Source organism: Sebastes fasciatus, chromosome 19 (genome assembly GCF_043250625.1).
Source record: "Sebastes fasciatus isolate fSebFas1 chromosome 19, fSebFas1.pri, whole genome shotgun sequence".
Taxonomy (NCBI): domain Eukaryota; kingdom Metazoa; phylum Chordata; class Actinopteri; order Perciformes; family Sebastidae; genus Sebastes; species Sebastes fasciatus.
This window is the reverse complement of record NC_133813.1, coordinates 14,374,819-14,392,291: the sequence shown is the minus strand read 5'-3', so window position 1 is coordinate 14,392,291 and position 17,473 is coordinate 14,374,819. Positions and strand designations below refer to the sequence as shown.

The 17,473-nt window shown below is 41.3% G+C and overlaps 1 protein-coding gene across 1 annotated transcript in view; it reads right to left on the bottom strand.

The window, feature by feature from the left end:
* The window catches only part of mtrex (Mtr4 exosome RNA helicase), a 25,979-nt gene extending 8,506 nt beyond the window's left edge, over positions 1–17,473 (bottom strand). Inside the window, exons 1-20 of the mRNA XM_074617510.1 lie at positions 17,314–17,473; positions 15,304–15,441; positions 14,959–15,025; positions 14,559–14,621; positions 14,180–14,292; positions 13,147–13,321; positions 12,898–12,988; positions 11,880–12,004; positions 11,609–11,707; positions 10,605–10,722; positions 10,390–10,521; positions 5,345–5,424; positions 4,757–4,867; positions 3,224–3,325; positions 1,953–2,078; positions 1,228–1,378; positions 686–858; positions 506–574; positions 309–434; positions 114–224 (exon numbers count right to left, since the gene is read on the bottom strand). Of these exons, the coding sequence (XP_074473611.1) occupies positions 114–224; positions 309–434; positions 506–574; positions 686–858; positions 1,228–1,378; positions 1,953–2,078; positions 3,224–3,325; positions 4,757–4,867; positions 5,345–5,424; positions 10,390–10,521; positions 10,605–10,722; positions 11,609–11,707; positions 11,880–12,004; positions 12,898–12,988; positions 13,147–13,321; positions 14,180–14,292; positions 14,559–14,621; positions 14,959–15,025; positions 15,304–15,441; positions 17,314–17,414 (2,271 nt within the window). The 5' untranslated portion in view covers positions 17,415–17,473. The remainder of the gene's footprint in view (positions 1–113; positions 225–308; positions 435–505; positions 575–685; positions 859–1,227; positions 1,379–1,952; positions 2,079–3,223; positions 3,326–4,756; positions 4,868–5,344; positions 5,425–10,389; positions 10,522–10,604; positions 10,723–11,608; positions 11,708–11,879; positions 12,005–12,897; positions 12,989–13,146; positions 13,322–14,179; positions 14,293–14,558; positions 14,622–14,958; positions 15,026–15,303; positions 15,442–17,313) is intronic.

The window sequence follows — 17,473 nt, the reverse complement described above, 5'->3', positions numbered from 1 at the left end:
CTGCAGACAAAAAAATGTTTGGAGGGAAAAGAAAGAGCAACAATTTACACAATGATTTGAGAATTCTACCAGTTTCAATATCTTTATTTCAACATGGGCGGCATTTTTGTTACCTGTATAGACTTCAGCATGAGCTGTCTGTTGTCAAATGGCCTCAGGTCTTTGGGGATGTAAAGGCGAACCGAGCTGATGGACGTCAAGAGATGGAGCACCACTGGGACCACCTGGATGAAAACAATTAGATATAACCACCCTAACTACAGAGACAGTATGTAATGTGCACTTATGTGTGTGTTTGTTGCACCCACCTGCATCTCTCCAGTCTCCCCCGGAGCAGCAGGTTTAGCAGCCTCAGTCGCAGCATCTTTAACGCTGTCCTTACTACAGTGGACCAAAACCTCCACCACATACAGCGGCTCCGAGTCTGTACTGGTCTAAAATGGGGAAATGGAAATTAGTCACAGCCACATGTAAATACACTCACATACGTGTGACACCGACTTACCTTCACGTTCGACTTCTTGCAAAAGTTGACAACAACTCCCCAGCCAAAGTCAGCGTCTTCATTTTTTACCTGTGAGAACCGAAACAAAGAGCCATTAAATGACATGTTGAAATCAATAATCATCGTCCTGTCGACAAACTGTGAGTGTGTGTGTGTGTGTGTGTGTTTGTGGAGCTCTACCTTGACGAGTCGTCCAGGCTGCAAGAAGGGCAAGCAGTATTTGGGTTTGTGGATGAACTCTTGTATGTCTTTACCCAGTTTGGCCATCTGCTGTCTGATTTTATAGTAAGTGAGCACAGCTTCTTCATTGGGAATCTCGATGTTGTGGTACTGCTCCTCGTACTTCTTAATTTCTGCACAGAAAAAAACAGCAATAGGATTAAAGTTCAAACTACAACTAGGCCACTACAGGACAGGGCATCTTCCAGTGAATGTTTCTGCACATCAACCTCTTGACATTGGAAAATAATTCATAGCAGGCATCTAATAATGAAAGATGTGACTTCAACTTGAAGTCACAACAGTCAAAACTGTGTTTGTTTTATCATTTCTATATGATGAAATATAAAACATAACATGAAATACAGCCTCTGGGAAGCTGTCAAGTAAGATTCATCTCTGACAGCTTTTTCGCCTCGGCAACAATCTGAAATACATTCTGCTAATCGCGTATACAGATATCAGCCTGGAGTGTGCTGTAGTAAATATGGAAACGTGCTTACTCTCCACAACACCAGGCAAAGCCCTGTAGTGTTGGAACTGGTAGAAAGACTTCTCCAGCATGTACTCTGGGTTGATCTCCTCCACACGCAGCAGGTTGAGCACCATGTTGTAGGTCAGGTGGAAGGCACTGTTCAACGGGTCTGCTGAGCCCTGCACGACACAATCAAAACCAGACAGAATAAATAGAAACATAACAGAATAAATGAAGTCACTTTACCCAAATTGAACACAGAGGAATTTTGCAATCACGACCTCTAGAAATACGGATATGAAGCCGTGGGAGTTAAGCACCGCGACAGAGCCAACAAACAGTTTTACATTAACACAACATCTTTCAAAAAGCTATGCAGCTACATATTTATAGCAGCTATAAATGTGTCAAATCAAAGACAAAAGACTGAGAGACTTCTGGCTTCCAAAGTGACTGTGTGTGTTGTTGAGCTTTTTTTGACGGAGCACCAAATGGCCCCGACGATTCCATAAAGAGGAACAACTTAAGAGTCACTTCAGACAATTTCCATGTAATTGTTCACACAAATTCTCAGCTGGACAGCGAAGGAAATGTGTTTCATTGATGCGATTAGTTGGGACTATTCTTCTAACGGAAGAATGTGTAGACAGCACTGAAGAGGTTTGCAAAAGATGTGATTGATGACTAGCAGTTGCATTCAGAAAAAAAATATAACCTTAACTAAAAAAGAAACAGCAGCCATATTCACGGTACCTTGAGCAGCTGTTTGCCCACAGCTGGACTCATCTTCTCGTCCACCATGAAAATAACAATTCCCCTGTCGTCCATTCCTCTCCTACCGGCTCGTCCAGACATCTGGATGTACTCACCTGATGTAATCTAGACCACATGAAAACACACAAGACATTAAGAAGAAATAATGCCTGTGATATTGGTTGATATGACAAAGATTGATACTACTGAGAAACTAAAGCATATCAGTGAGAATATAACCAAAAATAGACAAGGTATTTGTAGCCAAGTATCTGCATTATTAACATAGAAATCTGGATGATGCAACTGTCTTGTGAGAAAGACACTGAACCAGATTTCCACAAGCCTCTGGGGACTATTCTCTGAAATCACACGTGGTTCTGATTAAGATCCACATATCTACTGGTTTTTGTGCAGTAGAAATAAAAAAAAAAAAAGACAGATAAGATTATTTTTGTGTTGAAATGATCTGATGCCATGGGACGAGCTCTTGATTTGAAACACAGAGTGGTTTCAGGAATGAGAATCGTGTGTGTGTTTTAAATGTGTGAGTGTGCCTGCGTGGAGCTTTGGCACCATCAGACGCACCAGATGTTCCTGATGAACCTCTTGGAGGGCAGTTTCCGTCTCTCTCTCTCACATTCTCTCCTCAAGCCTTTGTGTATGTGAGCTGGAAACCCCATGTGTATGAAGTGAAGATGAAGGGTGCTTCTAAGTGACGGCAGCTCGGCGCACACGCACACACAGCTCTTATAAACAATACGTGGCTGTTTATGTGGCGGTGCAAGCTGCAGAGACCTTATAAAGGCCTCACAGGAACACACTGTGTGACAACTCCACACTGCACACAGACCAGAGCTGTTGCTTTAAAGAGGTAGCACACTTAATGGAGAGTTTTACGGTTTTATTGGCTACCGGTTGAAGGCACGGTAACAGAAAGATTCGCCTCGCAGCTCCCCTCAAAAGGCAGAGGAACTTTTGCCAAAGACGGATTCCTAGTTTACACTTTTTGGGCTCATCGTCCTGCTCAAGTGTGCCCACAACCACAGCTATGGAAATTGCAGTTCCACAACATAATGTACTTGTTAAGATTTTTGCATGTAACATTGGATGAAGGGGGGGGGTGAAAAAAAATCCAATAAATTTCCCTTTGAGAATTTCCTCTTGACAAGATGTCTTCATTGACTTATTATATGACAATAGCTGTGTGCGTGCGTGTGTGTGTGTGTGTGTGTGTGTGTGTGCGTGTGTGTGTGTGTGTGTGCTCTTACAAAGCGGTGATTCTTGCCATCAAACTTGCGTGCGCTGGTGAAAAGCACAGTGCGAGCTGGCATGTTGATGCCCATGGCGAATGTCTCTGTAGCAAACAGGGCCTGAAATGAGAATAAAGAGCCAGCGTTAAGACGATCTCATCGCTAAAATTCTGACGATGTCATTTTTCGATCCAGGTGGTCCCTGTGGAGTTTTTCTTGTTTGTCTTGTTTGCATTCAGTGGTTCTTACCAGAAGGAATAGTGCATCTAATAAACATGTTGAATGTGTTTTGTTCCTCTTAAAACCTCAAGAAAGTCCAAAAAGATAGTCAATCCACTCAAAGGGCAAATCTTTGGATGCACTTAAACAAACGCTGGTGCTCTTAAGGAAAAAGGAAATCTCCAAACGTGTAAAAAAAAAAACTTCAGGCTTTTTATTGTTTTGATAGTGCTGTCAAAGTTAACGGGATAATAACGTGTTGACGCAAATTTGTTTTTACACCAGTCATTTCTTTGACACATTAACACAACTTGCGATTGTAGCGGGCTCCGTTTTAAAGCTAGAGTGAAGATATTGGTATCATATGAAACTATAAAAACCTGATGATTCCATTGGTACCAACCATGTCCGAACCAACGCTCCAAACTTAAGCTAAATTTTAGCAAGAAAAAACTGGCATGTTTGACCTCTGACCTCAAGATATGTGAATGAAAATGGGTTCTCTGGGTAACCCACGAGTCTCCCCTTTACAGACATGCCCACTTTATGATAATCACATGCAGTTTGGGGCAAGTCATAGTCAAGTCAGCACACTGACACACTGACAGCTGTTGTTGCCTGTTGGGCTTAATTGTGCCATGTTATGATTTGAGCATATTTTTTATGTTAAATGCAGTACCTGTGAGGGTTTCTGGACAATATCTGTCATTGTTTTGTGTTGTTAATTGATTTCCAATAATAAATATATACATATATTTGCATAAAGCAGCATATTTGCCCACTCCCATGTTGATAAGAGTATTAAGTATTTGACAAATCTCCCTTTAAAAGGTACATTTTGAACAGATAAAAAATGTGATTATTTAAATTTGATCAAAACTCTACATGCCTCTCTATGTGTGAGTGCTTGAAGATTCCTATGTTGAAGCATTTTAAATGTTGCATTGTTTACATCCATGTTTGTTCATTAGCAGCCTTCTTTTGTTGGCGTGTTACTGCTACTGACTGTTGATCAGTGGAATGGCCTAAAAGTGGCAGCAGGACACAGGTCACAAAAACACTGCTCCACAGCTCTACCAGTGGACAAAAACTGCACAGGGTATCTTAAATTTTTCTTGTAAATACAAGCAAAAGCTGCCTTACAACATCTCAACATGACAACTTACTTAACTTTTATACAGTTTCTTTTATATTGTATGTACACAATGTTAAAATTAAAGCATATTAAACCTAGTTTGGTGACAACGTAGGGTGAACATTCCTTGGATATCTTCTAAATGTCCAAGGAATAAATGTGTTTCGATGAGCATCTGGATGCAGAGACGGTCGTACCTTGATCAGGCCTTCAGAGAAAAGGATCTCTATGGTCTCTTTCAGGATGGGCAGAAGGCCTCCGTGGTGGATGCCTATCCCCCTCTTCAACAGCGGCAGCACATGCTCCACCTGAGGAATACCGAGAGCGTTGAAAGGCAGATTAGCGTTTGTAGTATATTTTGTTATGTAACGTTTAGGTGACCGGGTCACTCGTACGATCACAGCAATCAGCAGCAGAGAAAAAACAGAGAGTGGAAAAAGCATCTAACCCTCGTAGTGGAAAAGTGTGACATACGGTTGGCTTTGCCTTTGCTCTTGCCGTAGCGGTCTTCCCATTAACAACTGTTACCTCAACACGGCTGGTTTTCATAATGTGACTCAGCATGTTAGAATAACAGAAGCACAGTGTTTCAGCCCCGTGTTGACATTTATCTCTTAGCAGAAAATGACTCTAAATGATGAGGCCTTTTTTTTTCTTTCTGGGCTTTTACAAGGTGGCAGCGCTGGGTTCAAAAACGGGAGTGAGAGCAACGTGGATGGTTATAAAAAAAACAGCACACGACGTTGTGAGGAAACAAAGAGTGTCAGATTTCAGTCCTTCCTCACCTGAGGGAGTTTCTTGTCTTCATCTGAAAGACAGTCCACCGCGTTGCTGAAAACTTCCTCCACCAGACGCTTCTCGTCATCTGGAACAAAACAAACGGAGCATTTCTTAACGACGTCTTCTCAGAGCTGTTCAGGGATTGAGCAAGCAAATGATGCTTCTGCATTTGATTGAAGTCTGTGCGAACTCAAGATTTTATCAGATTTCGCAGCCATAATATTTACAAATATTCATATTGTTCAATTAAAGACTGATTCAAAATATTGAAGCTGAGGTTTTATTACAAAAACAAGCAATGTCTTTCAAGAGGCTGAATGTTGCCACATATTTAACCGACACTATATTATTGTATTATGTTGTATATGAATGTCCCGACTGTGCCACCACCACCACCAGTGTCTTATTATCGTGCTAATCACATTAGGTTGTTTGCTGTGGCTGCTTGGCTGTCGCTGTCCGTGTGGAAACTTAGTCACAGCAGGTCTTTCTTTATTCATGAAACCATTCTGGCAAACCTTCCTTCTCATGTGCCTGCGTTAGTCAGAAACTTGGACTTCCACAAAGTCTGATGGTCCAGTATTTATTTTTAACGTCAAATGACTTCAGTGCCAACGGGACTTATTTTTAATGGTTTATGGTTTAATAACAAAGCAATACCACAGACAAACACACACTGGGGCGATTGTAAAAAAAGCTAAATCCATGGCTGCATTAGAACAGCCAAAACATCCACTTTATATCACACAGAGCAGGAGTTACCATATAGACGTGTCAAGAGACAAGAGTCTAGTGTAAAGCTCCACTTGCGGCCCCTTGAGGCCGCAAACACACTAACATGCACTTTGGAGCCATTCTAGCAGCGAGCCAGAAGTCTCAAGTTTGTCCTGAGGGTGGGACAAAAGGGAAGCTCGGAGAATATCCGAAAAGGAAATTGTTGAAGAGCGTGATTGTGCTCGGTAAATTCCATGGCAATCGGCACTTTAGCTTTGGAGGGTTCGTATGTACAATGATGGTAAAAGAAAAGCCAAAAACATTAAGATGCTTCAATCCAGCACAGCAAACTTCATGGCAATCTGGTACCTTGTCAGGGACTAAAGGGTTACTCCACCGATTTTACACATGAAGATCAGTTTACTAGTCATGAGGCGTATTACTCAGCCTGTGAAAACAGCTGTATAACGTCTTCTAAAGTGACACATTTGAAGTCTTCAAGCTTGGGCACAGACCCTCCTTTGCAAACTGGGAATGTCAAGTTTGAAAGACATGTTAGGGAGGGTCTAATGAAATGTAGGACTGAGTGTTTATGGACTAAAAGGTCAAGATATCTCAACGTCTGCTGCATCATTTTCACCATTCCTTTTAAATCCGTCTCTTGCAAGTCCCCTGACTTCACGGAGCTCTCATTTAAGTCAACAAATGATCCTCTGTGGAGCATGAATATCCAAACCAAATTCACAACTATGTGACTAAGTAATTGCTGAAATATTTGGCTCTGGACCAAACTGCTGGTTTTCATCAACCTCAGGCTCTGCCCATTAGCGGCGAAAATAGTGCTGCTATACAACCACAGAACTACTACTGCTGCAGGTCAGCATCCCAACGACACAATATGGCTCTATGTCCACCTGTCTCTGTATGAAACGACCCAAAACGTGTGTGTTTGACGCTGCAGCTCTGCACTCGGGTCAGTTGGTTTGTGTTTCGGCACCAGCCGGTCCCCTGACTCCCAACACTGATCTGCCATTCCACAAACACTGCCCAGAAACGATGTGTCACAGCACAAAGCAGGAAAGGAGAGAGAGAGAGAGAGGGGGGCTCTGTCTTTAGTGTTCATAAAAACAGAAGACATTTTTAAGGAAGAAAGAAAACACAAAGTACAAAAGGTAGAAGAGAGGAGATGGGGGGATTGTGAGTAGCTGGTTGACAATGAGAGAAACCAGGAGAGCCACATGGCTCCCTCTCCTCATTATAACCCATCTACACACACAAACAGAGAAACTCTATAACACCAACAACCTGCCTACAAACACACTGGTTAAACAATCTGGCTTCTCAACTATTTGCTAGAGATAATTGGTCCCTTTGAGTTTCTAAATGACAGACAGAAAGTAAGAAAAGAACATGCATCTTTTTAAACTGCAAACTTTTAAAAACCTAAAAAGTAGGGCTGTCAAAGTTAACGCGATAATAACGAGTTAACACAAAGTTGTTTTAACGCCACTAATTTCTTTAACATGCAATTTGTGATTTTAAGGTATATACTGGTATCATATGAAACTAGAAAATCTAAGGAATCCATTGCTTGTCGCGAAGGAGGTTAAACTTGCTCCAAAACTTGCACTACATTTTGGCGAGGAAAAACTGGCATGGCCATTTTCAAAGGGGTCCCTTGACCTCTGACCTCCAGATATGTGAATGTAAATGGGTTCTATGGGTACCCACGAGTCTCCCCTTTACAGACATGCCCACTTTATGATAATCACATGCAGTTTGGGGTAAGTCATAGTCAAGTCAGCACACTGACACACTGACAGCTGTTGTTGCCTGTTGGGCTGCAGTTTGTCTTGTTATGATTTGAACGTATTCTTTATGCTAAATGCAGTACCTGTGAGGGTTTCTGGACAATATTTGTCATTGTTTTTTGTTGTTAATTGATTTCCAATAATAAATATATACATACATTTGCATAAAGCAGCATATTTGCCCACTTCCATGTTGATAAGAGCGTTAAATACTTGACAAATCTCCCTTTAAGGTCCATTTTGAACCGATAAAAAAATGTGTGATTAATTTGCAATTAATCACGATTATCTACGGACAATTAATCGATTGACATCCCTACTTAAAAGTAATGATTTCTGTAGCCATTCCAAGATTTTTCCTCAATCAAGTAACATTTTTTCTTCAGTCTAATGAAATGATCTGCCTGCTATTACTGGATACCAGCTGCCACATTTTCCAAGAAAAATCAGCCTATTCATGAAAATACTCCAAACACACGAAACTGTTGGAAATGAGAAAAATTATCTTTGGCAGAGTTTTTCCATTTGTTTTGCTTTTTTTTGCAATATTAATGAAAAAATTGGCAGCGTCGACAGAAGAAGAAAAAAAAAAAAAAGGCTTTCAGTGCTGGAAGAGCTCAGCATTAAAACAAACCTCCTCATTTATAAGAATGTCAAAATGCAGGGAAAACAAACCAAGATGAGGGAGAAAAAATGTTTCCAAAGTACGATTTCATAAGCATGTTTCATTTCACTGAAAACGCCTGAAGCAGGTGGATGTGAGCCAAGCGCAATCGACTGCTGGATTATCTCCCGTCGTGCAGAGATGTGTCCTCATGAAGCAGCTTCACTTATCCACTGGACCAAACAGCAGCACCAGCTGTGCAGCCACAATACGCCACACATTCATGGCACCCACTCAGCGGGGAGGATTCACTCAGCTCGGCTTGCCAACAATTTTAGCATTTTGGTGAGCGGTTTTCGCTTGCCCAATTTCAACTCCCCCTCCCTAATGCTCACTGCAATTTGTCACAAAAATGTATTTGTGTTGGCATTACAGCGTGCAAAGACGATCCCGCTCACCAACTCTGACTCTAACCACAAATATGATTATTGTTAAATGCGCTGACTGCGTAACTTTATATCTGATGGCTGACAAATGCAGTGAAAACACAGCCAACAATAAAACAATGTGGTTTAATTTATCGTATTAGCGAGCTTATATCAAGCTGACATTTGAGAGCTTACTACTGGCCGAATAAACAGCTGGGATTTTTTAATTGCCGGCATACCAGATGTCTCAGAACGGAACATTTTAGGGCTGCAACTAATAATTATTTTGATTATAAATTAATCTAGTGAAAAATTCCCATTATAATTTCCCACATCCTGTGGTGTCAAATGTGTTGTTTTGTTTGACCAACAGTCCAAAACCCAAAGATATTGAGTTTACTGTCATGTATGTCAAAGAAAAGCATCAAATTCTCATATTTGAGAAGACACAGCTTAAGAAAATGTCTGAAATGATTATTCAGTTATTGAAATAGTTGCCGAAAAATCAGATATGAGTTAGCATTTTAAGGCTTCCGATTCCCTCGTCTGGAAGTCAATGGGTTTTTAGTTAGATGCCTGAATCAAGGTCTGTGGTTATCACAAGCTTAAGAGATTTTGACGTTTTGTTCTACGATATAAAATACATCAATAAATATCCGTGAATTTTGAAGCCTTTATGTGTTTTTAAAAAAGGCGGTTGCTAAATGAGGCTACTAAACGTCATCACGCCGCCTTTTACAGCCCCGTTGTGTATACTCGTGCTCACGCGACAGTGGTGTAGTTCGTGGAGATTATCTTGCTGAACAAAACGTGTAAGTATCAATAAACGGTTGTTTGCCACAGAGATCATTTTCTGCAATAATCCAAAACCAAATGGAAATATCCCCATTGGCTTTTTGTCGAGGGGAACCAGGGCGATGCTAACTTCCCTGGTTGGCCTACAAAAATACGTCATCTCTGCAGCACTCTATTGATCGACTTATTGTTGTAGCTCCAGAAAAATATCATTAGATTATGATACGTACAGTAAGTGGGCTCCGAATCAAGGTTGTCAGCAAAACTCTACATTGTCAAAACTGGAAAATATTGCTTTGTAAACACAAAAATCATTCATCTACATCAATGAGCATGACGCACAAAATATGACCTCACTCGGTTCAGCAAAAAAAAAAAAGAAAAAGGCAGTGATCTCATGCCAAAAAACACATCACCTGCCATCGATCTCCTGGCTCGAGGCTGTGACGTAAACCTTTTAACTGTACACACATGTCACAAAACCTCTAGGACTATTATATACTCAAACTAAACAAGGGCTTGCAGGAGTATTACATAGTGCCAAGTCATGCTCGACTTGCTGAATTACCACCCGTGTTGTAAATCTCCACAGTGACAGGCCAAGTATGGGTTTGTAGAGAAATTAATTACACACACACACACGAGGTGTGATTAAAGCACACCTGTATGCAGAAAGCCAGCACAAACACACAACATACCTGTGTTAAAGTCCAGCTTGGCCACCTGCAGAGCGTAGGCCTCACATTCTTTCTTGCTGAAGCTGAAGATGATGACGGGCTGGAAGTTCCTCTCCATGATCATCTTCACTATCTTGAACACACTGGACGGACCTGAGGAGTTCGTACATGTGAGTACACTTGAACACAATTGAAGACATTTAACGCATTTTCATCTTGAAAAAACTGACACACACCTTTGGTGCCTCCTCTCCGTCCTCTCGGGTCCCACTTGCCCCCTCCGCTGCCCCCAGAATCCCCTGCGTCTCTCAGCACCTGCATAGCTGTGTTGAAATTGTCCTCTCTGAAATCTCCCTGAAGAAAAGCAAAACACGTGCAGGTGTTATGTTAATCATGTGAAGACTAGTCCCAATGAATGCATCCAAAATTGACTTGGGGCTAATATGAGAAAAGACAGATGTAATCTGTTTCTAGTCTGACTTGTTTAGGATTCATTAGTCAACTCGCTTTCACCCCAAGGGGTCAACCAGGGTCGAACCGGCGTTGATTGTGTGTTTGGAAGGGTTAACCCACTAACAACCGGGGCGGGACAAACCTAGTCGTGGCACAAATTGTCCCAGGTAGGTTAAACAAACGGTGTGACGGCAGCAGGAATGTGTTTAGGTGCATTGGAGGTGAACGGCGGACGAGAACAACACGGATATGTGGCAAGACTTCAGGGTGCGGGAGCTCCTGGCCGTCCGCAGTGAGGAAGAAATGAAGCAGTAGATGACGGGACAGTGAGGGACAATGTAGTGTATAGGTATATACGAATATATACATAAGTTTATAATCCTTTTGTAAATGTATATTATATTAGATTGCACCATGTAGTCTAATATATGATAAATGGGTAGCCTATTGTAGATAGGCAGAGGAAAAAAGGTGTGTTGATTGATCGATACTGTAAACTGTATGATGTCTGTATGTTTTTGTATACATTAAAGCTCCTAGTTTAACATTTTACAAAAGGTTAAAATGATGTATATACTAATTTACACCATATTATCCCAAAAACATGCATCATTCTGTGACATTTTTTACGTTACAGCACACATTGATGATGTCACTATCATCCCCCTCTCTTGGTTTGAATTGACAAAAGAAGGGGTTGAACATGGGTCAGATAACCCTGGTCCGACCCCTGGTCATTGGTGTGAAAGATATCTTTCATAATTCAGTTTGTTTCAGGTGTCCTTACATTCTCATCAACAACCAGGTGGAGTCCATCGCCCCCTGCAGGGAAGACGTAGTGTTGCAGCGGAGTGGGACGGTAGTCTGTGTAGACTACGTGACACGGCTACAAGAGACATGGAGAGACAGAAACACTTCATTAATGATGTAATAAAACACAAAGAGACGTTGCCCTGATCCTTTCATCTAGACGGACAATTGTCAACTCCTCATATTACATACAGGAGGAGGTACCTTAAACCCTTATGATTATCATAAATGCCAGAACAACATCCCACCTGCTTATGTAGGTGGCAAATCCACTCAGCAAACTGCCTGGCGTTGGGGATGGTGGCTGAGAGGAAGACGTAATGCACATTGTCAGGAAGAAGAATGATGGTCTCCTCCCACACCACACCACGCTCTGAAATACACAGAAAACAGAGGGCATTTGTTAAAAGCAAGAACATGGTTGTTATCTAAAATGATTCTTAATTTTTTCTGTGAGGTTTACTCGTACAATTGGTCCAAATCAGATTCACCAAACTTTACAATCTGTACGGCATACAAAGGACAACACCCTCTCCCCTTTTCAACTCTCGTGAATTGCTCGTTTCAACCTGATGAATGCCGCTTGTTCATGGAGCAGGTGCATGTTCATGAGATTTGATCATTAGCATAATAAACGCCCCTAAAATTGACATAAAAGGCTACCTGTACCGCTCGGTTTGTGGGCAAACTTCATTCGCAAAAATGTTACCAAAGAGGAAAAAGAAAAGTGTCACACCATGGAGCTTCTATTCCTAAACCAGTTGACAAAAACATAACAAGTTTAGCAGCATTAGTCGTATTCGAGGACCCGAAACAATTAGAAAATATTAATAATAAAGAATTCCAACGATGTGACATCAGAGCATTGTGACACAAACAAGCTGAAAAACGTCTTTCTAAAGCGAAGCAGTCCATGACTAATATGAGAGGCGGTCGGGGGGGCGTAGAAGTAACAGAGATATTAGACAGAAGAATATTATAGCTTACAGTAGGTGATGTTAAACTGTTGGATGCAACAGAGCATGATACTGGACAGTGGCAGCTGTTGGAGTTTCTGTGCTCATATATGCCAATTCAAATGATACCAGCAATGCCATTATACTAGCAATGACTTCAGGTTTTTGCCATGTGGAGAAAGGCACACTAAATGTACATGACTTGTACAACAGTTTTGGACCAATCGTGAATTTCGTTGCAGGAGGCCCCGATGTTCCTAAACCACCACGCTGAAGGTCAGTCTGCGTGCCGTTTGTATTCTGTACTCACCTGCATCTCTCATGTAATGGATCTCGTCAAAGATGACCCACCCCACCTCCCTCATGATCTCAGAGCCTCGGTAGAGCATGCTCCTCAGGATCTGGGGAGAAAAGCAGTTTATCATGTCAGCAACAACCTCTCAGCGCTGCTTCAACTCCCCCCCCCAGCTGCACACGGAAAACCTGCAGCACACCCTCAGATAGGGGTGATATTTGACAAATCTAATAATGACTCCACTTCTTTTTTTAGACGCCGTACCTCAGTTGTCATGACAAGGCAGGAGGCGGTGGGGTTGATGGTGACGTCACCAGTCATCAGTCCCACATCCTGGAACTCTTCGTACATCTCTCTGTACTTCTGGTTGGAGAGGGCTTTGATGGGGCTGGTGAAGATCACTCTCTGCTTCTCTCTGAGGGCCAGTGCAATGGCGTATCTACAAGAGGAGGATCACAGAGATTGACTGACACGACCACAGTTAACAAAATGCAACTGAAAGTAAGTCACATGAATAGTTGAACCAATGTTTCGCTTAAAAGATTATTAGTTTGCTGGCAACCTGGGCATTTTACTACCTCCTCACTTACACTACAGAGGTTTAAGTACCTCCAGTTCTCTGAGAACAAACTATCACTAACAGCTGAACACAGCTGTTGACTAACACAAGCACTTTTAATAAAGTCACAGTAGTTGTTTTACTAGCATGAGATCAAGGGTGGAAATGACACATCACTTTTACTCTCTTTAATGTAACAAAGTCATATTTTTGTGTACTTTTGATTATGGCATAATATTGTTTCACTGCTGTATACTTTGACATAATGCACTTTTATTTTGTAGCCTGAAGGTGCTCTTTAATTTAATAGTTCTATCATATAACATTATCAACATCATCATATACACCCACCGTCTTTGTAACGTAGTAATGTTTACTCAGAGTACATTTTGACGGAACTACTTTTGACTGTTATTGTGAAAACTCCATTTTTACTTGCAGCTTTGAGTAAAAGCAGCAATAATACAAGTGCCATGACATGTGTCAATGTGTCACATGCTACACAAATAACATACCACAACACAGATAATATGGCAGCAGATCCATCAAAGCCAATAGTCCATGGCATTAAAAATTACAATTACGCAGTCCTATTGACTTGACAATCAACTACAGGCTATATTTGCTGTAGTTTGGGTTTACCTGCATGCTCTGGTGTCTGATATGTGTACAGGACCGTAGCGCTCCAAGTTCAACAGTAAACAATTCATTTTGAACACAACTATCGAAGCTACTCACTCAGCACAGACAGTCTTGCCGGCAGAGGTGTGTGCAGACACGAGCACAGACTCGTTGTTGTCGATACATAAGATGGCCTCGCGCTGGAACGGGTCAAGAACAAAAGGGTACTCCTGCAAGACAAAACAAACACCTCTCCTTATCCAACAAGTACTCAATGCACAATATAATGTAAATGAATTTGCCGTAAAGTAATACAGTACTCTGTGTTAAAGGTATGATAACATGGGAGTATTTTCCATTTAGGAATTAAGAAAATATATCCAAAGATAAGTTTGCCTTTTTAGCATCCATACATTTTAAAAGGTAATAAATGTTTGAAAACTCTATTTCAGTGTAATTGGACAAGTACTATACTTGATTTAAAGGCGTATTGTACCTTGGCTGCTTTTCCCACTCGTGGTTTCAGTGATTTATAATCATCACTGGCAGGTAGAGCGACCTGTTAGGGGAAGAGAGAATCTTAAACAATCAAAGCTTTGAAATTTAAAGTCAGACAAATCAGACACGTGACAAACAAAAGAAAAAAACTGATACATCTTTGGTATAGTAAATGATGTGAATAATATGCCGTGGTCTTTGCAGTTGGCAGATCTGAAGCCAATTTGGTGTGACATCTTAGTCAGCGCTTTCCACGACAATCATCAAAACAAATGAGGGAATGTCTATTGGAAAAATGATATTCATCCCTCCAGTAGAGTTCCAGAAATGTGCACACGTCTATGTGAAGACGCCTTTTATTTGTCATGCATTTATCAATTTGCTTTGATTTGCTTTACCTCATGTGAGCATCCTTCCACAGTCTCAACTGGCTCCACTTTCACTTGGGGCATAAAATCTGCAAGACTGAAGTAAACAACACATCTGTTACCTACACAGCAACTTTAAAACAAATGCTGTAGCGTCTCAAGCCAGTATCTAATAAGTCATTAATACTGTACATTTCAAGAAATATTCTTATTTATACCATTCTTGCATTTATATTTAACACACGTAATAGATCCCACTACTCTGCATTTTGTATTTGCTCATTTGCATTGTGGTTATCAGTTATAGTTATGACAGCTCCTAAGCACCCTGTACAGAAACACAGTGGTGTTAAGATATCATCATCATCATCTCACTTTAGGTCGGCGATAATGTCGGTTCGAGGTTTCTTCCCAAACACCACGTCCTCTCCAGCGTCACCTTCACATGCCTCCCTCTTGAGTCGGGCAGTCGGACCAGCATCCTTGTCGGTGCCATTTTTACTTATAACTTTGCTGGAAAAGGGAAAAACAAACACACAGTACACAGAAAGAACTGTTGTTAGCTAAGCCTGTCCTGCGTAAAATACTGATGTAACGTTACACATGAACAGGTTAACTTAAATGGACTATTTGTAACTTTTTAAGCGTATAAATGTAGCGGGTCGCCACACATGCGCGTTAGCATATGCGCGCTCGCGTGTGGCTGGAGCCTCGTCTCCGCCGCCTGCTCGCCTTCACTCAGAATGCGCGCGCGTCCTCGCTGTCTCGCTCCACCTCTAGACGTGAACGCGCGCTCACTACACACTGCAGAAGAGTTAGTTTAGCTCTGAGAATATCTAGTGAATGCACAGGGGACGTTTGTGCAGAAATAACTGCTGCAGTTCCTCCAGACCAACAGAGGTTTCCCGTGTCTTGTGAAGTGACGGAGCTCTTCAGAGAGTTACGTTACCCTCTCGTTACCGACCGGGTGCCGGTGTCTCCTCTGCTCTCTCCGGCTGCGGGCGGAGAGAGCAGAGGAGACATGCTGCAGAGCCCCGCTGCTTCAGCCTGCACTTAGGCAGGAAAAGCCAACACTAGGATCAGATCTAAATCATGTTCATGGAGAGACCTTCGTCTGGTCAGCTAACATTACTGCCAAGCAGCTGAAATATAGAGTGATACTGTGCTTTTAGCTGACGTGTGTCGCCTCACTGTTTTGAGCGATGCTCGTTCAGGTATATTTAGAGCGAGCAAGCGCGAGCTCGACGCTGACTTTCGTTGATTTCACGGCCACAGGTGTCGCTGTTAAGAAGCATTTCTGAAAGTTACAAATAGTCCCTTTAAGTCCAGTAAGGGAGATTTCAATGATCGATCCATTTAATAGGGGTATATTCCTTAGGAGAAGTCGACATTACCAAGAATAAATGCATAAGGAATTGCATACAAGCTGTAACTCTGCCTCCAGGAAGATTATTTTGGAATTCACTTTATGAATAAATTAGTTGGCAGAACATTTTAATAGTTGGGGACAAATTCTGTCTTAGTAATAAAGTTAAAAGAAGTTTCCTTTAAAATTTTGCATTGCATATATCCAGCAAAAAAGACAATTGATAGTGAATATTCTTGTACTTTCTGTGAATTAGAAAACAATATGTCATTTGTTTAATCAGTGTATGTATACCTGAATATTCTGGGTGGATGTTAACTCCGGATGTATTTGTGGGTTGTAAATAAACTTGGGATGCTGTTCATATATTCAACTTGGGATGTAAATAAATCTGGGATAGTTTTTATATTATATTATATTATCATTCTATGATATATGAGTTAATAGAGGAGAAGTGAGAAAGGGGTAGGGTAATATAACTCTTGTTATGTTTGTTATTATTTTGTATCTGTTTTTATTTATTATATGTTCGAAATAAAGTCTTTCTTTCATTATTTAAGAAGGAAAAAGGGGGAAGGGACAATTCAATGACAGGAAAAGCACTTTGTTCTGTGTTTTGAGGGTGATGAGAAGGGGAAAGATATGTTCTTTTGTATACTTAATTCTATTTTTTGGGTGATTACACATTCACAAGAAGAGATGTGTTTGTGTTTATAGTTATTGTACTTATAGTTTCTAAAATAAAAACAAACAGGTCATTAAAAGTGAAGCTAGCTCACACACAAAAAAATGGTTTAAATGTTACATATAAAACAACAAAAAGGCATTTTAGATAACGTTTATCAGCACAACCTTTCTGCTTTATGAGTGATCTGATGTTTCATTAGCTGCTAGCTGACTAGCTGTTAGCACACCGTCCTGTTTGACACATGCAGACATGCTGCTGCGTTCAGGCTCTCTCTGCTCAATCTAACCTCCCGATTGTCAAACGAATATGCACAAATCAAACTAGTATTCACCCTGTGTCTGGTGTCAGAGCAGCAGGGGTCTTCTTGCTCGCTGTAGTTTGTTGTTCATCGTCAAACACGCTGAACAATCCGTCTCCGAAGGCGTCCGCCATGATTGTTTAGAGTTCCCACAATCCACCACGAGGTTTCTGCTCCCCCGGTAACACTTCCG